This window comes from Rhopilema esculentum, chromosome 10 (genome assembly GCF_057945365.1).
Source record: "Rhopilema esculentum isolate cy_ngs chromosome 10, ASM5794536v1, whole genome shotgun sequence".
Lineage (NCBI taxonomy): Eukaryota > Metazoa > Cnidaria > Scyphozoa > Rhizostomeae > Rhizostomatidae > Rhopilema > Rhopilema esculentum.
Genome location: NC_142824.1, coordinates 13,965,799 through 13,992,484, shown reverse-complemented (window position 1 = coordinate 13,992,484; position 26,686 = coordinate 13,965,799). Strand labels below are relative to the sequence as shown.

General features: G+C 35.3%; 2 protein-coding genes across 3 annotated transcripts in view; one reads left to right on the top strand and one right to left on the bottom strand.

Annotated features, from left to right (window-relative positions):
• Positions 1-185: 185 nt before the first annotated feature.
• Positions 186-20,216, top strand: LOC148959416 (adhesion G protein-coupled receptor G6-like). 2 transcript variants are annotated; one of them, XM_089110391.1, is made up of 15 exons: positions 186-381; positions 961-1,067; positions 4,753-5,309; positions 6,414-6,725; positions 7,154-7,263; positions 10,060-10,157; positions 11,060-11,217; positions 12,101-12,336; positions 12,629-12,778; positions 14,457-14,551; positions 15,318-15,841; positions 16,128-16,362; positions 16,677-16,975; positions 18,030-18,183; positions 18,896-20,216. In XM_089110391.1, exons 3-15 carry the CDS (start codon positions 5,240-5,242, stop codon positions 19,572-19,574), a joined length of 3,120 nt encoding a protein of 1,039 aa, XP_088966517.1. In that variant the 5' UTR covers positions 186-381; positions 961-1,067; positions 4,753-5,239; the 3' UTR covers positions 19,575-20,216. The 2 variants fall into 2 exon arrangements, with proteins under 2 accessions (XP_088966517.1, XP_088966518.1); XM_089110392.1 differs by lacking the exons at positions 186-381; positions 961-1,067 and adding an exon at positions 3,020-4,631.
• The window catches only part of LOC148959415 (uncharacterized), a 9,691-nt gene continuing 3,210 nt past the window's right edge, over positions 20,206-26,686 (bottom strand). Inside the window, exons 2-5 of the mRNA XM_089110412.1 lie at positions 23,917-24,158; positions 22,217-22,336; positions 21,982-22,086; positions 20,206-20,851 (exon numbers count right to left, since the gene is read on the bottom strand). Of these exons, the coding sequence (XP_088966538.1) occupies positions 20,820-20,851; positions 21,982-22,086; positions 22,217-22,336; positions 23,917-24,118 (459 nt within the window). The 5' untranslated portion in view covers positions 24,119-24,158 and the 3' untranslated portion in view covers positions 20,206-20,819. The remainder of the gene's footprint in view (positions 20,852-21,981; positions 22,087-22,216; positions 22,337-23,916; positions 24,159-26,686) is intronic.

Sequence of the window (26,686 nt, the reverse complement as noted above, 5' to 3'; positions counted from 1 at the left end):
GAAGTTTTTGGATTTGGCATTTTTTCCTTCACTAAAAATTCGATAATAAACATGATTTAATACACTTTTCACACGCAGAACATCCCCGCACACAATAATTAATCCAATGCCCCCTCCTCTTCCGGGAATTATTGTAACTGTCACTCAAGCCTCGGTTCTAACAAGGAAATAAATAAAGTGGCTTTGGTCATTCAACAAAGTGTATGTTTGCTGACTCGCTGCAACCAAATCCTTTTGGACTTTGAAACAGTGAAACATAGTCCAGTGTGGAGAACTGGAAGGGAATCCCGGAGGCATTTTGATGTCTAGACGGAGTAGTAATATCTTGAAACAAGGACTAAGCATAAATTGGTTTTCTCAACGTTTTGGAAGTTCAATGAGGTTTGTTCACTTAGATTTCTTTGCTGCGTCAGTGAGAAATCTATAGCGGTTGTTTGGCTTCCTTTCTGAAATGGCATTAAATGTTCAATTTAGAGTATAAAATTTGTGCTAACATACTATTCTCATGAACAAGGATGACTCATAACTCGCAAATACGTTGATTTTGACATAGAGCACAGTACTTGAAATAGAGTATAGTTATCTTGAAAAATCAAGACGTCTGGACGATTACACTGATACAATAGCCTAGTAGACCTTGGTAAGTTATTCTAAAGAATTTGTGCAACTTGCACGAGAACAAAATGAGAGGAAACCGAAGAATGGCATTCGATATGCATGGTATGTTTTAAAACAGAATCCTTGATTTTTCTATCAAGTTTCCCTACCGAGATCTGGCGAGAATACTTTCATGGTATACTTTTCAGCTTTAAGAAAACCTGATTACGAAACCATATGTCAGAAAGAAAACAAAGCCAAAGAAATTAATTTCATCTTTTCGTGTGTTATGCATTACAAAGACACCATTTCATTTATTTTTCACCCAAGTCTTCATAATGGATATATTTTTTATTTTGGTAGGGTGACTCAATGAATAGCCTATATGTTCAACGTGAAAGTTATTGGATAGACTGCTTGATAATTTTTGCTTTTTGACCTGGCTGGCATCTTGGCATTTCCACCAGAAGGTATGTATTAGTGTACGAAAATCAGTAGCATTTCTACGTAGAAATTTCTGAAAATATGCCCGAGTATGTGGTTCTTATGCTTATATGTCTGGTAAGTCAACTGTTGTGCAGTTCACATCATTGATGGCTGCTTTCCGGCCTGCATACAAGTTGTAGCAACTCTTCTTCTTTTGATAAAATGTCCTATGAATAACAGTTCTTAGACAAAAAGGATGGGTGCTTTTGAACTGGTTAACAACTGATCGTTGTTATCCTATGCAGACTGAGAGGTATGAATGACCAGGATGAGGCAAATAGGCATGTTTGCATACGCCGGGCGGATGGGGTTTGAAAATGAGGTGATCATTTGGTAATTTGCAAACTTGATGCATACACACATCGTGGTGCGAGGGGCAAATCACTTTGTGGAAATCTCGTGCGTAGAAATACTTTTCTTTTATTGGAAATTAATTTTTTAACATACTCGGTGGTGGGGAAAAGCCCCAGCGGGCCCTTCCAGTTTCATAACACTGACAAGCAAAATGCTCCTTTTACCCCCAGATGCGAAGCACTCTGGGGACCTTTTTAAAGGTAATAATGTAAATGATGGTAAATGGAAACAGAATATTCTCTATTCTAACATAAAATGTATCTTAAAAGAGACTTTGAAGTAGTAATTAGTGTCAAATCTTGAAGCTTAAGGACTAAATTCTAAGAAAAATAGTTTAGAAGCAGCTTAATGCCATGGACATTTTGCCAGATGTAATAAAATACAAATAAAGCAAAGCTTTGAATTCCGCATTTCGTGCTAAGTTGCTAACTTCTCTTAGCAAATGTCTTAATGTCTTATAAATGATGGATGTGAGAAACAACCCATCTAGCCCTTGCAACAAACCAGGATTTTAGTATAAGCAGAAGCATATTACAATATGAAGCACCTATTCCTAAAAGTACAATTTCTTGAGGAGGCCCAAAAAATATAATCCGGCCATACCCCTTCTCTCAAAAATCCTTAAAAAATGTCCCAGGAAAATCTATAAAAATCATTTTGTTTTGTTTGAAATTTCGTAGGCCTTTCCTAACAGTGAAATGCTTCTTGCCCAGTTAGTCTTCCAGTTTTTACATAAATCATTCTCAAATAATTTCTTTCAGACATTATCGTATTTTCTGTAATCTTTGCGCCATTCTTACCTGTCTAGAAACTCTCATTCCTCCCTATCTCATCTTCAATTAGGTCGTTATGTAGATAGTCTGTGAACTTGCAACTCACTGACATTAAGTACAGAAAAGTGATCAAGTTTGTAGTCCAAACCGAGGGCTGGGTGGGGCTGGAGCCCCCCAATAATTGCCAGGCTTCAGTATGTTTTCTTTGTAACAGTGCACGGAATGAGAAGGAATACAATGGGCAGCAGCCGCACTGATGGTAAACGTACATGAAGTGCACTTAAACGCCTTTAGAGTTCCCTTAACGCCAGGGACGAAAACAGGGGGCTAATTTTGATGGGTCATGGTAGGATGAGAATTCCAACGTTGCCTGGGGACAACTTTCAACCTGTAAATCTACTGTGCCTACCAAATTGATATTTGGAAGTAGCCTTAATTCGATACTTCTAGTTTCCTAATAGTAATTAGTCTTAAACATAAAAACGATAAAGGAAATTTCTAATAATTAGGTTAATGCTAAAAAAAAAATTAAACTTGTTGTAAAAAGTAAAGCGAAATCTAAGCATAGCCAGTATTAGATAAATTTAATTCTAAAAAGTAATATCATTTTGATTTAATTAACAGCGATTCTTCCCTTTTCTGCTTTTCCCATTTTAAAACTACTTGCTGCAGGACAATTTTATCTAAAATATATCTTTTACAATAAAGAAGCATCAAAAAATTGAGCCTTTAGTCTGTTTTGTTCTTGACCGAGGGAAATTTTATGAGAATTTTCAGAGGGCTAAATGTCCTTTTGCTTTTTGGAACTGCAATGGGTGATGTGAGAGCAACTGCATATGCCCGAGTCGTCAGATAAAACACTCTTCTTTGATCAAATACTTCTGCTTCTTTAATCAAATACTTTGGAAAATCGCACACGGTCAGTTTTGAACCCGGGTGAATCACTTTTATAGCGCAGCGTCAATCCCGCTACGTTACCCGGCCGATATTTGCTTAAGCTTAATAAAAATCACTGTTTGAAAATCACGGTTTGTGACTAAGTGCAAGTTACGGGTGCCGGAAAAGCTGCAAAGTAGAGGAGCAAAGCGCCAAGAGAAATAATAATAATAATAATAATAATAATAATTCATTTATTTACAGTAGGCGTTCTTTACAGTAGTAGCTAAACGATAAGCTAATTAAAGTCTACTATTTGCAGGGATAAAAATGATAATAATATACAGTGGTATAAAAGCTATTTAAAGAAATAAATCAAAATACCTAGGATTTAATTAGATAAATAGTTGAAAATATTAATGTTAGACAATTCATGTCAAGAAACATTTGAATAAAGAAGACTTTTAAATTTTGCGAGCTTCCGCGCCTCGTCATCCCTGCTACAAGCAGGGCTGTATATGCCATGGTATTAGAAGAGGTTTTAAGTTGCAATTCAAATTTTCAAGGTACATTTGATTATCAAGCAATGGGGCTGGTATAAACCTTGCATGAAAAAATTCCAGAACTGTAATGCTAGGAGAATGTTATTTTCCACGAAATGTGTTTTGCTGGTCTTTACGTGGATAAACAATACTAATTTTTCCCGGACAGTACATCTCCAACGACACCCGAACCAGTTTCTACTGGATCCTTCTGACTAGCTTTTTTCGTTATGCATGGGTGGTGTAGCTTTCTCTTGGGAAAAATTTTTCCGTGTGGTTGTCTAGAATGATCTTTAAGAATGTTTAGAACTAAATAATAAAGAAAATGTAATTATAGATGAGACAACTGACACAGTAAAAGAATATTCATTTTGTTTTTTGTACTTGTGCTTTGAAACTGTCACTGGCAGACCACCTAACATTGAAAACATTAAGCTAACAAAAGGGTGGAACATAACTCATGAAACGCGTGACCAGTCATGGCCATCAAGGGCCTAGCCACACTGTTCATAAATTAAGAATAAATCTAAGATTAATTTTTTGAAAAATTTTACCATTGCAAGGTGGTAGCCAAAAGTTTGGGCTAGTAATTGCGGAAAGCTCTTTAGCTACATTCTCATTGAAATTCAAGTAACAGGAAGATTTTTAAATGGGTCCCTTTTCAGGAAATTGATATGTAAAAGGATTCACATTTTAAAGCTTTCTTCGTGTGCTATAACGCCAGAATGCTTTTAGGTACTTGTGTAAAAAACTTGTTCTTTTGACTTCTTCCGTATGGTTTCTCTCGCCAAGCGACACTTATTTGGTAACCGTTACAGTCATGTGCTTGCATTTCTGATAAACACCTTAAAATCATCTACAAATTGGCCTCGTATCAATTTCTTTGTTTACAATGATAAGCAAATTTCATGGACATTAAATCAATTCAATTTCCTCTACATAGTTTATGTCAGTATTGAGTTTTGCAAATGTGATATCACTGACAAAGAGCTTCCCAACCTGGGTAAGGATGAAATGCTTGGATCTTTTACCTTGCAATGCTTGCATAATTCACTGGATTGCCAAAGTTTCTCCTGTAATGTTTATTTTTGAAATACTGTGTTGATTTCTCGTTTACTTTTCAGGAAAGGAAGGTTAAAGTGTGTGTACGATATAAACACAAGGTGATGACCAAAGAGGGAGAAACAGAAGTTAAGAAAACAGCTGGAAACATCCAATTCTCGTGTCAAGCTTTTGGTAAGGTTTAAAGCAGTTTTCAGGTAAGTATTTAAAGGTAAGTTTCAAGGTAAGTACAAACAAAAGGGCCCAGTGATAGTCAGCCAAGCGATGACGGAACGTTTCTTATGAGCTTGCTATAATTATATTTTTTTGCAGCATGAGGTAAGTAAAGTAATAACGCCTTTGTGTGCCACTATCGCTTTATTCGTAGAGAAAAGAACTCGTCCGTAAAGGTAAGTTAACAAGGTGAGTTGCTATCATATAAAGCACTTCTTAGCATGCAACTAAATTAGATAGTGAAACGCTAACGGTTGTAATTTGTGCTGATTTTTAAATGCAGACATAGATGAGTGTACATCTGGAACCCATAAATGTCATAAAGATGCGACTTGTATGAACTCGAAAAAGTCCTACTCATGCAAATGCAATGCAGGGAAAACTGGAAATGGATTTATTTGCGGTGGTATGTAGAAATTACTTTCTATCTTACAGTTTTGCTAAATGATACATACTTGGTAAACATTTGAGTACTCACTAGCAATAGCTCTTCTTTAAGAAGGAAGAATACTGAAGCAAGTAGACAGATAGATATGATGTAATACGTATCAAAACTTGATGTCAAGCTGCAAATTATACGATTTTTGAAATTTAGATATGATCAAAGATGAATATAGAAAGTCTAGAGAAAATCTTTTAAAAAATATAGAGACTTTCAGCGTTGACAAAGTTGAAACTTTCACAAAAATGTCTGTGTTTCTATTTATACTGAACATATTTAGATTTCGATCTGATTCAAGATTAACTTTTGGTCCCTTTCCTGGGCCTGCAATACTTGGGGTATTTATCGCAGTGATAAGGCTCCAAGATTTTTTCGAGTATTCAATCGAGTACTTCGAGTATAAAAGGGTACCGGGGATAATCTCAAACAGGTTTGGTAATCGATTAATATGTTGCTTTTTGTACACATTCCCTTAAAAATACAGTACACGGTACAGGTTACAATAGTTATGAGCCACTTTATACCAATGTGGGGACCGATACCCCAATGATTTTCTTTGGATGACATAGTCACAGTTTCAAAATTACAGATATTTATGATTTTTAAGTTTCAATTTTTAAATGAAACTGCATGTTCCGAAGTGAAGCGCTCTAAGTTTATGTTGGCAAGTACTGGGATGTTTCCCGAACGAATTTGACAAGTAACAAATTGTTTTTAGGCTAGAGTTTCAAATGAAGGGTATAAAAGCTGTGTTTTACAAGTTCAAATCTCGGCAGAACTATTGAGAGATGTAAATCTGAATCAGCCATGAGAGAACTTACAGTTTTCAAGGCAATAAAGAGGATACAGATTACTTTTGATGTCTTTAAACCTTTAGATTTTTTTTAGAATTATGAATGCAAGTGTTTGAATACTCTTACCCATTTTTGTTCTAAGTAAATCTCCAAGTGTTATGGAAATTATGCCAATTAGCAATAGTTCTAATTTATGCAGCAGTCATTCTCTCTGCTTATAGTAATATTTTCGATAAGGAATCATATTTCAAGTTGTTTTGTCATTGCGTTACAGAACCTGCGGCTCTCAAAGACAGCCCAAAAACTGTTCGAAGTAGAAAAGGGGAAGCTATCCGGCTTGATTGCAGTTACTACAATAGCACCAAAGGTGTAAGGTTTGAGTGGATCAAGGACTATGCGAGTCTTAATACAAGCAAGTATAGAACCAGGGTATCAAGGATAGATGATGATTCTGGAGTCGACATCACAACACACAGTTTAGAATTCAATATCAATGACGTCACATATCAAGGATATTATTGGTGTAGAATCAGGGAAGGGAATGTCGTTGATCAAGTTTCGGAAAAAGCACTAGTGAGGCTTACAGGTACTAATATAAGAAATAAGGATTACTTTTCTGTGATCTTATTTAAGTCAACAGGCAGCAAACTGACCAATGGGTCACATGATCTTTTCGCATCGAACTAAAATGCATACTTGCATAATCTGCCAAAAAGCTCATTTCATCTCAAGGAGGAAACTCGATCTTCAAACTGACAAACTGACTATCCGGTCAAAACTAACAAAAAATTCGTATCAAGTTTGGAAGTTTGAGCTAATTCCTGTCAATTTATTTTCTATTGTATTAAATGAAATGATCATGTCGAAGTATTTTTTTGATGTGAAGAAAGTATCAATGCTGTTTATGCTGGATTAAGAAGCATTGTAGTAGAGGTTTCGCATTTATGATGAAAGCGCCAGATTTTTTCTAAAATGATTTTCATTTTATCCACTCAAATCCGAATCTTTTAACAGATGCATCAGCGACACGACTTGCCATGAAAATCAACCAAGCTTACTCAACCCAATTAAACCTGACAACATCATCGGAGCATATGAACTTACAGGGCAAAATTCGTGACAAGGTATAAAAAATGTTACAAATGCCATTTCTTGTCTTTACTCGAAGTGTTTGACTTATAGCAAAAAGTGATGTTCTCTTAGCAGAAAACGAGGCTATCCCGATTATGTGCTATTGAAGTCAACTGTGAAGTCTTTCTTATGATGCAATTTGTAAAGCTTTAACAAAAAGTAGCTAATTTACAAACAAGATAGATTTTCATCTAAATCTCTGGATTCGCAAAACATCTGTTGGTCGACAATCAGATTTCAGTATCCGCATACCACTATCACATAATAGGAAATAGGCAGAAGGGTAACTCTCGTCGGTTCCTTTGTTGTTTTTGAAGTCTGAGTCAACAATAGAATTCCTTAATTCCCCCTTAACCTCGATTTCATTAGACGAACTTAGCCATGACAAATTATCATTCATTAATCAGATATAAACGAATAATGATACATGATTGAATTTGTTCACTATCATGGGGCATTTCGTCTCAAATAAAGTTGTCTACTTTCATTCTTTTTGAAAATTTCCCCGACAGATACATGCTAAACCTCGTATAAATTAACGCATGCGCAATTTTTTTCAGGCTTCACCTGATAGGCAGGAGTTCCCCTTCTGCCTAATTCCTATTCTGTGCCACTATTTAGCATCGAATAAACTGCGAAAAGCCTTAAAAAACATTGCAGATATTAAAAACATTATATTCATTTTGGCTCTTTTGTAACAAGTTCCAACTAGTTCCAAGCTTTTTTAAAGTTGTTGAAGAAGGAAAGCTCTTTCAAATGAAAATCTAGTTACTTTTCTTAAAATCCACTGTCTGTTCCATGGCAATCAGAATGCAACCAAAGTTAACACAACCATTATCTGTATCAAAAGATTTTCTTATCGGCATTTCTATTAGTATCTATACTCTCTCCTGTACCAATTTCATATTTTTTACTCCAAATGTGTCTCTCTCCTTCGCTACCACTCAACACATAAGCTGTCCTGAGCAATGATATTTTTAAGTCATAAACAAAACAAAACAAATAATGTGTTTGTTGCAGCATAACATCTTTTAAAGGCATTTGACTCAGAGAGAAATGGCTGATAGCCAATCGACCGCCAACGGTTGACCAATTGAATAGGGTAAAGAAGTGTTACGTCATTAAAAATCTTTTATAATTTCTTAAATTTGACTACATAATCTGAAATAACAGTATATGTTCAGAATTGGCTGAGATGAAAGATTTCAAGTTTGCTAGCAGATTACTGCTATTCTAGGCTGGTTCATAAAGTTATGAACCTAGACAAAATTTCAAAGGTTTTATGGGGGCAAGAGCCTGTGCTTAGGTAGCCATACCTCTAACTGATTTGGCACATTTAGAGGTATTCCATGATAATCTTTTAGGTTCAAGGACCAACATTCAAAAATTCTAAAATTAGATTTTTATGACATCATAACTTTGGTAGTCTATTTTTCAGGTAGAATATTATGTTGGCAGTTTCCGCCTTTCTGCGACTCGGCGCGGCCACAGTGGCTTTGTCTCCGGCAAATCGAATTATCGTTTCAAAATCATCGATATAGGTTATCTAGAATCTTCGAGCAGCCATTTTATGACTTAGTGTCTTCGACAATGGTCCAATATTGTCCTGTACACAGTTACCGTGGGCAGTTTCCAATTCTTTCCATGTGCGCGTGATCTGATTAGCTTGGTCAAAATTGTTGGATTTGCTTTACTTATGCATGTCAAATGCCTTTAATAGATGAAAATAGCTACAGTGTTCTGTCGATATCATTCGAAAGAGTATGCAGTGGTGTATAAAAGTGACGATATTGCCATGCTTTTGCTTTGTAACCAGCTGGCATGCATTTATGCTTTTGGAGTAATGATGTCGTGTGTATAGCTGCTATTGTATAGTTTGGTTTAAAATTTTGCTAATGTAATCATTATTGCAACCATATAGATAGCTTATTTGACACGGAAATAAAGATATAGTGAAATCTTTGCCAATCTTCTGATTCGGGATAGAAGTTGTGATGCAAGTTGTGGGACAAAAATGCCCCTTCAGAAAAACATGCCGTAGACATCAAAAAGACAGCCACGAGGCTACGTTCCCAATTCACCGAAAGCGTTGGTGCGAAAATCGCTCAACCTACCTCTAACAGGAAGACGTTACTAAGAGTTACACAATTAACCCAACATTTAGATGATATTTGGGCGGGAATGGACAAGAAAAGTACCTTTTCCGCACTATATGCCAATGCACAAGTCCATTCTAAAAGCACCTAAACGTTAATATCATAAAAGATATCCAAAGTTATGAGAGGTTTTTACGATGTTGAAGAAAGGGAGCAAATCTCTTAGGGTAATTCTTAAAAAAAACAATTTTCATATAAAAATGAAAATGGGTGGATTGGTAAAGTGCAAGCAGCACTCTTGTCATCACCAACCAAAGTGTACCCACGGTAGCTCGAGCCTATAAATAACCCTAGTTCAACCAAGAGAATAGAAATGGTATGAAACTACACACCTTGTCCTTGTATTCTAATCAAATGACTTCACAGAATTGAGCATATTCTTGATGGGTATAAGTTGAACATGAAGAAGCACGTCACAAGAGACCATAACGATTTGCTAACAAAATTCAACTAAGAGCGAATCAAAAGGACGAACACCCAGTAGTGTAGAGCCAAAAAATGTAGAGCGGGGGGGGGGGGGTTGCATACAGTTTTCTCTAAATTGTATACAAAATGAACATACGTCACCTCTGTTGTGTATGATAATTAGAAACGATAAAAGACTATCAATTAAGTCTTTGTTTCCATTCTTAGATTTTTAATCATGTGAACAAGAAAATCTCAAGTCCTTCCCGTAAGCGTAGAAGTACACATAGAGATGATAAAGCTGTTTTGTTGAGGAACATTCGAGGGTCTGTATAAAGATTTAATAATTCAATTTAGTCTTTCATTTGTAGTTAAAATTGGATTTCTAGAATTAAATTTCAAATATGATGTATAGACGATAATTTTAAAATCATTAGGCAAACCTAGTCATCTTTTCATTTCGGCGTTTCAGAATTCAAAAAAATAAGATAGCAACTTGCAGTGACAGAAAGAAGCTTTTTTCGACTCTTCAACTAAGCTAGTGGTAATCAGTGGAGAAGCAACATATCAACACGTGAATCTCACTCAAGTCCGTAGCCAGGCCTGTGGAGTAGGGGTGGCAAAAACCCCAACTTTTCTTCGCAAGTTTTTGCCTAGCAGCGAAAGTTTTTTGAGTGTCAGACACCATCTTAAGAGACCCTAATAAAGAATTTTCCTCCTTTCAGCTTCAGCTTGACTCAATTCCAATGAAAACGACTCAAAACCCCATTAAAAAAATGGAGACAAAATTCTGAGTGGCAAACAGCTGGTATTCTTCTGCACCAAGGTTGCATTGTCACCCCATGGCTACGGGCCTGAGTCACTCTCCCACTATCCTTGTTCAATGTTTGGATACAAGTTTCTGCTCACCGTTTGGGCATTACCTTCCGTTAATAATATATAGATGGCCGGATGAAAATTGCTTTTCGCGCTGGGTTGGGATCAAATTCGATCAACTTTAAATAATGGTTTGGATCCCCAAAAGTATTAAAAAGACTTTTTTGAAAAATTTTAAAACAAAGATCATGTCGTTGCAAGAAGTGTTAGACTCTTTTGATAAGTTGAGACCTTACCCTTACAATAGTTTTTTTGGTAGTTATTTGCAATATTAATTATGTACATACAATATGGTAAGACTATAAATCCTTCTTTTCTGCTACTCTTATTCTTGTAACAAATTAATTGTCAGAGATGGGAGTTCGGCAATTCTGCTAGATGCTATCGTTTACTATGGAAACGTCTCAAACGAGAAAAGACTACAGATCTGTTCAGCTATGCAGAATGTAAATGCCAGCGCGTTATCGTCCAATGATTTGCAGATATCGTCCCTACAGCGATACAGTTACGGTAAGTGCTTGGTTTACATTATCCTTTTTGGATAACTACTAACAATTTAGAGTAACCCTAGAAATCCAGTGCAAGAATTTGAGTATAAGAAGCAAGCACTATACCCCCCACCCCGCTCCTTATTGTGAAAGGTTTTCATTGAGACTCGCCAAATAATCTGACTTTATTTATAAAATGATAAAACTATCAATGTTAATTTGCATTCAAAAGATGAACAATGGCTTAGTAAATGTAAAATATTCATTTGTAGCTCACTTTACTTTGATAATTTTCTGATAACAAATTATTGAAAACATTTAAGCACTGAAAACATATTAAAGCTATTGCAGGAAGTTGTAGAAGGGGTTACTATTTGAATTTGTCAAATATAATGTTAGCAATGACTTTCGTTTGCAATAGCAGCTCTTTGATGATATGGTAGTGTCTTTTTCTTGATGTATGACTTTTCCTTTTTTAGCATTTTAAGCTTTTTGGTACTAGCAATGCATGAAAATGAATTTAGAACATCAACTTTGGTTTTCACCGACACTGCCTTTTTAAGGGGGTTAAAAATAGGGCCTAAGGATTTTCAAAAACCCTCGTCTATTTTTTAAGGCATCAGATCACTGTTTATGATGTGAAAAGCATTACTTAAGCAATGCTGTATGCAAAATCATTATGTTTCTGGTTCTGTAATAATAAGAGCAAAAACATTCTGGAAGAAAAATTGTTTTAAATGGTGACTGGTAACTGTGGGTCCACAGGCATTGCAATCAAGGCCACAAACAATATATCATCATATGATATTCTAGTTAAAAAATATATCATTGTAGGAAAAAACTGACGTTGAAATCTCTGTAATATTTTTTTGTGCTCTTGCAGAAACTGAAAATTTCAATTTCAGATTGTTGTTACCCCAACGCGACGGGTGATCCTGATATCAAGGGAATCATACATTGGCCAACAACAGTTATTTCAGGTACAAGCAAAGTAGAATGTCCTGCAACCAACACAAATGAAAATGCTACAAGATCATGCAGCTCAAGAGATTTCAGCGAAGAGCCAATATGGCAGCTTGCAAATACCGAAAAATGCATGTACATTAGAGAAGCGACTCAAAAACTGGATAGCTTAACCAAGGTCTGAAATTTCTGCTATATTTTTAAATATTTTGCCATCTTCATATTGAGAACTGCTTATAAAAGTCTATTTTACATCTTGATGTTAGTTAAAAAAATGCTTAAAGTGCATTTTTTCTCAAGGACTTTTAAACTATCATATGGTTTTGCAGTTCTTGAAGCATTTTTCAATAAAAATTGTAATTAAAATGTATGAAATGGCAAAAGGTTGTTATATAAACTGGAAATGCTTATACAGTGCACAATAGTTTTAAGCTATTCTTATTTTAAAGAACGGTCATCTTTTGTAACAGACAGTGGTCAATGCTTCAAATGCTGTCAAAATAGTAAAGGAGTTGGAAGAAGTCACAAAGAATCAAACAAACATTAAAACATATGTGGATGTATCATTGGCGGTTGATGTTGTGGCCAATATTGCTGAATCACAAAGTAACAACACTGGGGTAAGTAGGTGTTTGCAAGTAAAAATCTAATGTACCAATAGCACTAAAAAAGTGAGAAAGAACAAATAAGCAAAGGTATGAAAAATTTGATATTTTTCAAAAATTAGTAAGTCATTATAAAAAATCAACCATGTGTCTTCCTGCTAGTTAATGTTGAAAAATGAAAAATAAAAGTTTTGCTAATTGTTCTCTTGAATTTCGACAAATGAAGGCAACTTTTTCTTTATTTTGATCCACATTGCTTGCCAAGATGGGAAATTAGAGCAAGGCCGTTTAGAGCATGACAACATTTTAATCATAACGTAATACCGTAAGAAACTGCTACACCAAACCATCGGTCTTTTTCTTGTGAAACCAGGCTAGCCAATTGCAAATTACCTTGTAATAGTGAGATTTGTAATTGTAGTTTAAGTTGAATTGAAAATGAAATGTTTCCATTATGTTGGGTTTGAAAGCAACATCGACGAAAACAGTACTCGATAAGCTAAGAAATAGAGCGATCTTATCAAGGAACTGAGCCCTGCCTATAAACGTGCCATTTTGGGAACCTCATCTGCCTCTCTCTCCGACATGCTACATCTACTCTATTTTTACTCAAATCAAACTAAATCCATCTTGATGAAACTCATGAACATTTCTATCCGCTGCACCTACTATATCTTCGGTTGTCAAAACAAACCATGGCTAAGCCCCGAACTAATTGACTTTTAAATATTGTAATGCAGATAAGCCAATTATATGATGCCTGTTAAAGCGAGTCGTATAATTGTAAATTTAAAATGTATTCAATGAAAATGAGATGTTTAGAAAAAAATTACTTATTATATTATATTATTATATTATATTATATTTAAACGAACAAAATTTTTCCATTTTTTTCTTAATTATTTTTGTTTGTGCTTGTAATAGCCTTTTTCTTTGTAAACCCAGGCCAGCCAATTGCAATTACCTTTGTAATAGTAACTTTTGTAAATATAGTTTTCAACTTTCCTTAAAGCTAAAAATAAGAATACTTAAGGCATTTGTATATCTAAAGTCTTGACCGCTTCCAAAGAAAACTGCTGCGCAAAATATTAAACATTAAAATAATGGACAAAACAAAGAATGAAGAAATATATAAAAGATACCATCACGACCGAAATAAAGAGGTGATATTTAAAATGGCTTGGACACGTGCTAAGGTTGTCAGGCATAACACCAGCAAAATTAGCCTTAAAGAACATCTGAAGAAAGCGAAAAGTAACAGAGGAAGACCGAAACATACATGGATTAGAGAAATGAAAAATGATTTGCAATCAATAGGCAGGACGGTGGACGAACTGAATGAAAACGACTACGAGCGAAACAAGTGGAAAAGAATAGTGGCAAGGCTAATGTCTTGAAAACGACGGTAAAAGCCAGTAAGAAGAAGAGTATTAGTTGAATTGAAAACGAAAAGTTTCCATTTTTTTGTGTGCACGACAAGACTTGGACAAACCCTGACCTTCTCTTCATTTAAAGATATCACGAGCTCCTATTATTCTATTGCTTCGTTAGAACTTTAATAAATTAGTAGACTCGTCACCAAGCTAGCCTACATTTGTTACTTGTAAAGTGAGGTTACTGTTGTTAGTAGAAGAATATAAATTAAAAATGTTTTCATTATTATTATTACATTATTGAGTTTTTTTTCCCACAGGCCTTTGATGGTATCGTTAACGTCACTAATAGTTTAATGGGTGCAGAAGAGGGAGTGGTTGGTGCTGCGCAGCAAAGAAACAATGCTTCCACAAAGTAAGTTTTTGACTGCTTGAGAAAACTTGATCTCATCAGAACTGGGTGTTCGTGAAATAGAATATTGAATCATTTTTCAATTGTTGGGTTATACTGCATGAATCTGACATTACTAGCGCCAGTGCGTAAATGAGCGTTCCAAACGTTCATTTTAACCTTTTAGGCACAAGTTGCATCTTAAAATGCTATTTAGATATTTAAATAGTAAAGTAAAGTAATTTTCACATACGTGTTTCGGAAACATTCTATATAAAGAAGATAAGTTGACGCAGAGAAAGATCATTTTCTCACTTTTTCTTTTTCATCTCGCCTTTTAACTACGGATCCTGGCAAATGCTTGTTGGTTTACATAAAGAGACCAATTGAATACACCATTTAGACGTTATTTTTCAACGTAACCTGGAGGTTTTGGCTGCAACTCCAAAATCATTCTCTTTTTCCCCCAAATCTACCTCTTTCGCTTGTGTATACTTTGTGTCATTATATTGCTTCTACCATCAAATTGGCATGAGCATCACCCATTTCTATTCATGAGTCACTTTGTAAAAATCCCATAAATTTTATCCCTCTACATCTCGAAAAACCCTAAATTCGTCGATAAACATCCAATTTCGGAATGTACGCCGAAGAGTGATCTAGAAAAATTCTGTCCAGGGGAGGGGGGGGCAATACCCCTCTTCACCCTCACTATTATCTTATGTAATGCATTATGCCTTTTTATTTTCGTGTATACCTATGATATTTCTATTTTACGATTCTAATAAAGGTTAGTGAAAGCTATTGAAAAGTTTGCCGAAAATATCCCTCTTGCTGAAAACCAAACCCAACAGGTGTTCTCGAAGCCGAATCTGGCAATCGGCATTGCAGATGTGTCCAAAGAAGATGAATCTCTAGAGACTACAGGGTTTGTTATTAGTGGAAGTATCGACAAGTCACAGACGAGTCTTGATATGAAAAAGGAGGACAATAAAACTCGCACAGCAACAGTTGCAGACATCGTGCTACCTGGCCCGTTGTTTAAAGCTGCAAAAAATCGTAGAGGGGCAAATAAGACTGGCCTGAGAGTAACAACATTTTTGTATGATAATGAAAAACTATTCCTTTCTAAAGAAACATCTGGGGGCAATTCTTCTAAGAAGGTAAACAGCAAAATTCTGGCAGTTTCAATAAAAGGATTGAAATTGGAAAATCTAACAGAAGAGCAAAGAGTTAGAAGTGAGTTCAGAGAGTTGTTAAACAGCACTTCGGAGCAAACCTTGAATTGTGTATACTGGGAAGAGGAACTGCGAGGTGAGTAGGCTTGAGTCGTTCTACTTTCAGTTATAGCTGCTCATAAAATATTTTATCGAAGTCAACGATTTTTTTTCGAATATCGAATTTTTTTTTCTATTGTGCAGTCAGTTACTTAGCACTCTTTCTTGAATCAACACGAATTTATATATTTTGTTTTTCAAATTTTTTCGACAAAAGCCGTTTACCCATATTATTTCTTATTTACACCTCATAGAATAAATGCATAGAACTTTTAGAACAAATATCATTCCATCAATTGATGATCTCTATTTCATCTATGAAGAGTGGTCCACAAGAGGCTGCCGATCTGACGGGACAAATCCAGAAAATGCAAAGAATCAGAGATGCAGCTGCAACCACCTGACAAATTTTGCGCTATTACTTGATGTAACACAGAAAAAATCCTCAACCAAATCGCCCCCTGGTGTGAAAGTTTTCCTTCAATTCTTCACGTATATTGGATGTGGGCTATCAATCGCAGGACTTTTTATCACACTGGTCACACTCTTGGGTTTTAAGTAAGTTTGCTAAGGTTGTTTTTTTGTGAGTAACGGAGAAAAACTTGCAGTAGTACCTCCATGTAACATAACCCAGAGATACCTATCGTCGCTAAATGGTATTAGAATGCTGGTAGTTTTTCGTTGTCAACTGTGTCCTCGACAGGCAGTTATCCTTTTATTACATTTTTACTGAAATACAAACGCATTCATCGTAATTTTATGGGTTCTGAACCATTCCTATTTGCTTTGAGTCACCCTTTCCTAAATTCAGATATAAACGGATCTACTATGAAAGCGTTGCAGTATTTCTGAGATAAGAACTTTCTTTCCAGGAGCTTGCGATCGAAAAATCCACAGAAAATCATGATTGGTATATGCAGCTCTCTTATCCTGGCCCTAATTGCATTTCTAATTGGAACACAGTTCACCACAAGATTCAACTTGGATCAAGGAATTCTCACACCAAACTCACCAACAGTATGCCTGGTTTCATCCGTGTTAACACATTTTTTCATTCTGCTTGCATTCTTCTGGATGGGTATGCAGTCTTACTACCTCTACCTAAGCTGCGTGAAAGTAATGGCAGTTCACGTACCAAATATGATCCCGAAGATGGCTGCAATAGCCATTGGTAAGTCAACCCCTTCTTGCATTTGGCATATTTACCTTTAGAAGTCAATCTTCATTCATCGGTCATGAGTCTATCTTGAATATGTTTTGTAAACATCTTTTTTGGCACTCTATCTTCACTGTGTCTATTTGTCTCTCTGCTGGTGAGCCCATCTTTGCTTACCAATGTGTAGCCACCAGCCTTAAGACCGCTTTTAACTTGGGCGAATAATGGAAAGCTGTGTTTCGCTGGCATGTTGAACTCTTTTCAACTTTCACATTTTGCTAGCGAATTTAGATCTTTCCAAATGCATTACAGACAAGACAATCTTGAAATTTTTCCGACTCAGTCCAGATTCAGCTACCTCGATTTGACTGACAATGAAGCTACTTTAGCTCATCGCCTGAAGGAACTTTTGACTTTACTTTAGTAAGCTTCATCAAGAATTGTTGAAAAGTATAGCATAATTAGATTTTTTCTTAAAGCCAAAAATAGGAATAAATCAATAGCAATAGTTAAAAAAAATGCAAGCAAGAATAACTGCATGTGCTTAGAAAAGTTTTCTATTAACGAAAGATATTTTCTTAATGACATTTATTCTACTGTTAGCAATTTTGTTACGCACATAGCAGTCTTATGCAGCAGCTTATAAATCACTCCGTGATTATTTCAAAGCTTGAGGACGATATGGCGGTATAACATGTAGATACCCGAATCCTAGTTTGTTTAAGCGGATGGGCCAACTATTTTTCCCTTGTTAATTAAAAAAAAGAGATCAGAGCCAATTATTTCAAAAAAGAGATAAGAGGCAATAGGTCTGTGCAACGAGATAATTTTTCAATTTTATTCATGTTGAACATGAATTAGAAAAAAAATCTGAGTCGTTACATTCTTTTCTGACAGTAATTCAGATACTTGGCAAGGTAAGTTAAAATTCTATATCAAGAATCCCAGGTTTAGAAGTGATGATAAAATTTGGATCGTGCCTCTTCTAAATAACCGATCTTTAAAATTGGCTTTGAAAGAAACATACATTTTAACAATTTATTTTAATCGAAGCTTGTTTCTTGCGTAGGCTGTCCAATCATTATAGTGGGAATTGTCTTTGGAGTGGATAGCAAAAGACTTGTCAGCTACACAGACCAAAGCCCAGTTAGCGTCAATCGCACGGACAAGATACTCAAAGAAAGCAATGTTTACATCAACATAATCGACGACACTAATAGAATGTAATTGTCATTTTTATATATATTCGATTTGGAAAGTTTAAAAGATGTATTAACTAAGACAGAACCCATGAATCACTACTGGAAGAGCTAAAACATGACAACTCTGCTATAACAGAGGAGAAAATTACAATGAATACCTCTCAGGCATTACAAAACACATAAAATACAACTCATTTCTTGTACTTGGAAAGTAAATACTTGAAATGGTTTAACATTGGACAACTGGCTAATATGGGCAGTAATGATTAAGAAACAGAAACCCAGGCAAGACGACAACAACGACAACAACGACAACAACGACAACAACCGTCCCCCCTACCCAGGGTCATTCCTTTAAAACATTCCCTTCTCAATCGTTGACAAACCTAGCTTTTTCTTACTAGATCTTAGACAAAATTATTTTCGTTCGATTGATGTAGGCCAAAGCTACAAAGTCTAAGTAAAAGATTTCATACGTGACTCATTTCTAATGTGCATTGAGAACCTCGTTTTTCAATTTTTCGCGATATTATCATTAATTCTATGTTCAGTAGGTGATCGAGGAACTTAACCTGGTCAGGTAACAAAATCTAATAAATGACATAACAGAGTTCCAGCAAGGGTTTATAATTGCTACAATTAAAATATGGTCTCCTTCGTCATGGATTTTCAGAGATAAATCCCATACAAGAAATAGTTCGCAAGATAACCATAATTTTGTATTTTTTGACAGTTGCATGATCAACGGACTAGCATTTTATGTTGCATATCTGCTCCCTATTGGGCTGATCCTGCTTGTGAATGTCATATTTTTGGCTTTCTCACTTCGAGGGATATTTGCTAGTTCAAAGAAAACGAAGAGCAAGGGTATGAGCTTGCAACGAAAATGGCGCATGGTGGCTGCTTGTACGGTTCTTTTGGGACTTACGTGGATAATTGGAGTCTTTGCAATTGGACCTTTTAAAGTTCCACTTCAGATAACGTTTACGGTATTTAATTCCTTGCAGGGATTATTTATCTTCGTATTTTATTGCTTGTGCAATTCAAAGGTTCAAAAGGAATGGAGGAGATGCATGTTCAGTTCTTCAGGTGAGCTATCATCGACGTCTCAAAGCTCGAAAAGAACAGCTTCCTCGAGCGCGACTAGTCGCTCAATAAAGAGAGGAAGTGAAAGTAAAAAATCAAAGAAAGATAAGGATAGTGATCTTGAATTAAGATCACGCACATTTACACATTCTCTGGCTGCTCTTCAGAAGGAGTTCGGGACAGAGGACTACAAGAAACAAAGCATATTTGTCAGACTTCAGGATAGGAAAGGATTCTATTCCATTACAGGGCCTGAAGGCCAAAGTGAGGAGTTCAAAGGAGAGACTTTTACCAAGGTCGAAAGGGATAATTCAACTTCCATATAGGAAGGACTAAGCTTTATACGTAGAAACGCATGGTTTAAAGGTAGATTTGTAAATATTTTTATATTATAATGAGATTTGCAAACATAAAGCAGAAATTAATCATCAAATTAGCGTTTACATGTTGGCTTTGTTTCAAATTATCATTGTTTTAAGTACGATATTTCCTAACACCAACCCACCCCTTAAGGAATTGTTCGAGCGTTACTTGCAATGCACGATTCCTGTTACCCTTTCTTCAGTTCTGCCCCAAAACCAACCATACAGAGGAACAGCATAGCTGCCCATAGAAGTTGAAAATGAGCTAAGATAATAAAAACTTGTAATCATCCGCGAGAATATTTTCAACAATTGCTGACCATAGGTAAGCCAGAGTTGACTGACATCTCGGATAACAACAAAAGTTTGCAAAATAGTGCTTTTGATAGTTTATTATCAAATATTTAGATGCGTATGTAGTTTGGTAAAAAGAGACATTTTTAAAAGTGTGTCTTATCATTATCATTGATTGTCTATAACTGAAACAATATAAATTTGAACATGTAATTAGCTTAATATTGATTAAAGTATATTGTGTCCAAGATTATTATAGCTGAAACGTAAAAGAAATAGACTGAGCAGAGAAGAAACATGGTTGATTTTTTATTGAAGTTTAATTATTGAACATTCTACTGACCCTTTTGCTGCTGCAAAATTGATTTATTTTCTAGGTCTCCAAGACACCTATTCTAAAAAAATTACTCATAAAGCACCATTTCACTGGCACCTGGAAATGAACTTACTTTACTATAAGTACCATGCTTCCTCTTTTTATTACCAAAAATTGGTGCATCGCTTATAGTTAATTAATCGAGGAATTGGATGATTTCCACATATATCCCTAATTGCCACTGACACTACATTTCACAGTTCTGTTAGACTTCTAAGTGTTTTTACATAGAGCATATTTATGCCAACTCAACGCATAGATATTAAAAAAAATTCTTAGTGGAAGGACCATAGCTATCATATGATGCACAACTTTGTGGTACTGTGCTAGAAATACGAACACACATCTATTTTAACATTAAATAAAACATGAATTAACAAAGATTACAGCAATAAAATGAGTTTCTATTCATCAATCAAAATGTAGTTAGTTTCCAGAAAGACTTACTTAATAGTTTAGACCGTTTCTTAGATAAAGAAACTTATTCTTTATCTTCCCTTGATAATGTCCATCTATGATCAATTCAGCAAGAAAATAATTTATTTTTTGTCCATTTTCTTGAATTTAGCTTCTAGAAAATACAGAGAGATGATTTTGATTAAAAGGGAAATCTTAAGGATAACATATGACATTAGTCACAAAAGGGGAGATCTGAATTATAATAATTAAATCGTTACAATAACAATTATACAAAAGTTTCTAAAACTTCTATTCATCTTAAAGACACACAGATGATAGTTAAAACCTTGAGACAGGGCCCTGGGTTGGGTAGAAATAAACAACCAATTAAGATCAGAAATAAACACTTGCATATGATTGCTTTTGTATTCTTAGTGCCATGAAATCCTTATGTGTAAAACAACACAACTATTCGTTGCTGGATAAATACCATTGGATGAAAGTTGATTGCCATAGCTCAATGAACATCATTCAAACATTTTATAATCAACAAAAAGGAATGATTGCTTGACCACTATATGAGAAAGTGTCCCAGAAAAATCAAACAATTGCTCTTTTTTTAACATTGAGGCCATTCTTAGCATTACATCTGAATTAAACTTGACATCAGACAACAACTTGTCTACCTGTGAACAAAGAGAACAATGAACCCTCCTAAACAACTTATCCAAGTGAATCTCCATATGCCAACATGAAAACTAGTTTTTTCTTATGATTAACAGAATTCCAACAAACTAATCAAACACTATCTGAACATAACTTATTTTGTAAAAATTATCACACCTTTTGCATATATAAATATATATTATTGTAATAGAGTTATCTTTCATTCAATTCTGTCTAATGAGTATGCAAGCAAAAAAACCAAAGTAATATAGCATTTTAATTAAACATCTAATGTATAAAAATGTTCTCTTTGCAGTGACCTCAATTATGGCGAAACTGAGAATGGGTCAACTTATACATATATGTCAAAAGCTGCTGATTTAAATAATTTCCTCTGCATCAATTGATAAAAGCTAAAGATTTTGGAATCTATTGTTACTTATTAAGATTATTGAGATTGAATCATTAACTGACTTATACTATTTCAGTTAAATATTGTCAGCTTAATTGTAACTGATATGTTTTACCACATGATCTAACATAACTTTATCATACATCTTTATAACATCAAAAAACTTTAATCAAATTGGAGACAATCAAACTTTATTTGTGACCTACAATGTATGATATACAAACCTAGCTGCTTGGAGCATGCATCCAACTGGTATGCTGCTGCTTCTAATTTCTGAACACCCTGTTCCAGGTAATCAATTTGCTCTAAGAATGGCTGCAAAGCTTTGTCTAGGAGATGCAAACATGACAGTAATTAGTAAGAAGTAATGTTTATGGAAAAAACCAAGAACTATCAGAAGAAATTAAAACAACATGTTTATCTTTAAACAAGTTTCAATATTCTAAGTACCCAACTTACATTTTTCATTGAGAGAAATCATATTTTCAGTGAGCTTCACAGCTTTTGAAGACAAATCTCCATATTTTGAAGAGGTCATGTTATTAAGCTTTTCTAATAATTTGTAATCTTCACATGTTGCTAAAAAGAGAAACAAGAATATTTTTCCTTTATTATCAACGATTAAAAGGATGCAAATAAAAATTTATTGCACAAAGATAAGAGGTGGCTGCAGCGATCAATAGTTTCAAATACTAAAAGGCCCTCTATTTTAAGCCTCTTGACAAAATTGCCTTTAATACATCTTTAGGAGGCCTTGCCATGTGCAGAATATTGCAAAAATAGTAGGAAAAGTAGAAATTGGCTCTATTTTGGCACTGATAATGGAGATTGAGCTCCCTTAGCACTACACATATGGGCCCTGGGTATGAATCGCACATTATTTATTTCTAAACAGTATCATGTTAACAGATTTCAGCCTTTATCTAAACACATACGATTTGAAATAGGCTAGCGGAAAATTTTGTAAATTAAGCCTAAATCTAGAGATACTTCTATTCATGGCAGAACAAAGTAACCCTTACATTTTCTGGCTCCTCTTGTGAAGGAGGAACAAACCAACCCTCAAGTGATAATATTGTGGTGAGATGATGGTTCAAGTTTGATCAACATTATTTAAAACAATATTGGTGGCAATATCGCTTTACATTTAACAGGCCTTGCCCGGAAAGGCGCTCGATCGAGCGCGCGCGCCTAGAGCGCACCCAAAAAAAGCCTTGAAGAGCGATTTATAGAGCCACTCAAAACGTAAAAACAATATTAACGCGGAGAAAAATAAATTTTTGGAATTTGTTAAATCAACTTGATCAAGCATGAACAATCTTCGCAACAGACCGCAATATTATGATTTGCGTAAGATTACCCCTTGAGAAAAAATTCAGCAAATTCGACGTTGGGTTTTCGATATCATTTTTAATCTGAAAACCCTCTAATAACCATCAAGGATACAGGCCATCAAGCAAGCGTATTCTCCGGCAGATTTATTTGATTTACGAGCAAGCGTTTATCTTCTATTGAAGTATATATTATTTTCTGTTTTTCTTAATAACTTAAAATCGCCTCTGCAAATCAGCGATCACGTTTCCGTCCAAATTATCGCATTGCTTTTCATTTTTCATTTGCTTTTGCGAGTAGTAGATGTTCTAGCGTTTCTTATAGAAAGGATAACATGAAAAAAAGAACAAAGTTAAATGTTCGATTTAAAGCCATGCGTTTTGATGAAGCAATATGTGAAGCTAAACATAACAGTAGTGATACTGACACTGATAAAAGCTCATCGAATGATGGCAACTTACATATCTAGAAAAATCTGAACAATTTTGCGACTTTGTTTCATTATATTTCTATATTTATATTAACATAGTGTTTGTTGCATGTTTTGTTATTTCACATTATGGTGCTTACTGGTATCACCGTCGAATTTCATATTTAACATTCTTCCGAAGCTTTCGATTTGAAGCTCTCGATCTCCTACAGCTCTTGAAGGATGCTCTCAAGGACATTTACTTAGAGGTGCGAAATAGAGCGCCTAGAGTTTCTAAGGGGCTCGTTTTATGGAGCACCTTCATTATACTTAGAGCAAGGCCTGATTTAATCGCTCTTGGTGAAAAGATTGTTGAATCACTCTCTGTTTATAATTCTTGCCTAAAAGAATTGCAAACCTGTCAATTCTCCATTGAAATATGCAACAACTTTTTCTAGCATGTTGTCACAAACATCTTCAATAGATTGTGGTGTATCTTTTTCAGTTAATGAATCTGTTACACTGATATTATCTTCCTTTTCGTCCAAATGTTCTTCTGTCTTCTCAGTTCCTTTGTATTCAGTGGGAGGTATTTCGATCTGTTTAGGCTCCTCAGACATCTTTCAGCATTTACTTCAGAAACATTTATCTGCATGGATGCTTTATAAATGAAAAAATATATATAATACAAAGTAAGGATAGTTGAATAAAATCAAACATCATAAGTAGACTTTAAATCATAAGAAAAAGCCTGGTTATCTTTATTGTCAGAGAATACACCCCCTAAAAAATGTTGCACATAATTCAAATGCAGTTGGAGGATGTCTATTCTAAAGATCATCATTTCTAAAAAAATTTAAGACGGGCTAAACACCCCAAAGAACACCGCAAGAACAAGCCATAAAATCCAACTTTGGTGAATAATTCAAATGTAATCTTAGGGCAGAAAGGGACTGAAAAATCTAATGTGTTAGTGTTGTTAAGAACCAACTGATGTTTTGTCTGCCAAAAATGTAAGCCAGTTCTATTACAATAATTTGATCAGATAAGATAGCCAACCTTTGGAATCTTTTCTCAAAAAACTGATGTGAATTTCAAAAGCTGTGTGGGAGTTGGTGCTTTACAAATTTATAGTGAAGCTGAAAGTGGTTATTGGAAATGGATACAGGACTTCCTTTTGCATTTCAAGAGATGCTGGCTGTATGAGGAATTGGCAGGATATTATTGAAGAGCCATGCAGTTCAAAGTTTCAGTGGCAGTTACATTAGGCAAAAAAGCCTCAGCCGTTAATTCTCTTCCATCAGAGGCAGCAAGCTGTGTTATTACCATTATTACTGTAATAACCATTTTTTCAAGGTTTAAAATGTAGCTAGCTCTCACTAGCTAGCTCTATGTAATTCCAGGCATAGGGATCTCGAGGTGTGGTCAGATCGAGCGTAAGGACACTACTCGATATGCATTAGCTCCTAAAACTACCTTTGGGTGGTAGGTAGTGTTAAGTATTAAACTTTAGTTTTTAATCATAGTTACAAATTTTGTTGTTGTTGTTAGGAGGACTGGGCCATGTAACTTTGTAACCCTGTGATCTTGCCTCGTGTTCTATTATTCGTTCGCTTGATATAATATAAAAATGGCGTTAAGTATCGCGTATTTATTCCTCTACTAACTCGTTTATCCACCACGATGGCTAGTTCAACAGGTTATGGGCCCAGGTCACGCCTGACATTCGATGGTGATGAGAGGAAGTATGAGCTGTGGGAAGTTAAGTTTTTAGGCCTAATGAGGCTCCAGAAACTTCATAAAGTTATTCTCCCGGAAGAGGAAGGCGGCGTCAGTGATGAAGAATTGAACGGAGAGAAAAATGCAGAAGCATTTGCCGAGTTAGTTCAGTGCTTGGATGACAGAAGTTTGTCTTTAGTGCTGCGGGATGCCAAGGACAAGGGTAGAGATGCTTTAAAGATATTAAGAGAACATTATCTTTCGAAAAGAAAACCAAGAATAATTTCTTTGTACACCGAGCTAACTTCACTCAAGAAAACAGATGAAGAGAGTGTCACAGATTACATAATCCGTGCTGAAACAGCTGCTACATCTTTAAAATCAGCTGGTGAAACAATCAGCGACAGCCTTCTTATTGCAATGGTGTTGAAGGGGCTACCAGCGAAATTTAAACCGTTTTCAACTGTAGTTACTCAGAAGGACAAAGATCAAACTTTTACTGAGTTCAAAGTAGCCCTGAGAAGTTTTGAAGAAACTGAAAAAGCCTACTGTGAAGAGCCAAGAGACAGTGTAATGAAGTTTTCTAAGCGATTTGGTTCTGGCACACGAAGAAAGCCTATAGTGTGTTACACATGTGGCAAACCAAACCACAAATCAACTGACCCAGAATGCCCTGAGTATGGTAAGAAGAAAAAATGGTGTCATTATTGTAAAACCAATACACACAATACAGATGTATGTAGAAAGAAGAAAGACTCTGTGAAATCAGTTGCAGAATCAGCTGCAAAAGAAAGCCCTGAACAACACTCTTTCATTTTCAAAATTGGTTGCAGCCAAGATGAAATATTTTGTGAGGCTCATGACATAAAAACAGTGCTTGTTGATTGTGGTGCTACGACACATGTTGTGAAAGACAAGTCGTATTTTATAAATATGGACTCAAACTTTGACTCAGAAAAACATTTCATTGAACTAGCTGATGGGAGCAGAATAAGAAATACTGCACAGGGAAGAGGAGATGCACGTATCTGTCTTATAGACTCTGATGGTAATGAGCAAGAAGCAATTCTAAAAGATGCTCTTTTTGTACCAACATTCAAGCAAAACATCCTATCTGTACAAGCTGCTACAGAAAAGGGGGCAGAAATAAATTTCAAGAAAAATTCAGCAGAATTAATCAGTCCAAATGGCACAAAATTCAATATAAAGAAGAGTGGTAGACTTTATTACCTATGCAGTACAGTCTTGACAAAGAGTACATCACACACCTTGAAAGAATGGCATGAAATAATGGGACATTGTAATTCAAGAGATATTATCAAATTGGAAGGTGTTGTAGATGGTATGAAGATTACAAGTAAAGATAGTTTCCAATGTGACATCTGTACAGAGGGTAAAATGACACAGTACAGAAACAGAAGTCCAGATAAACGTGCCAATGCACCACTTGAGTTGGTACATGTTGATCT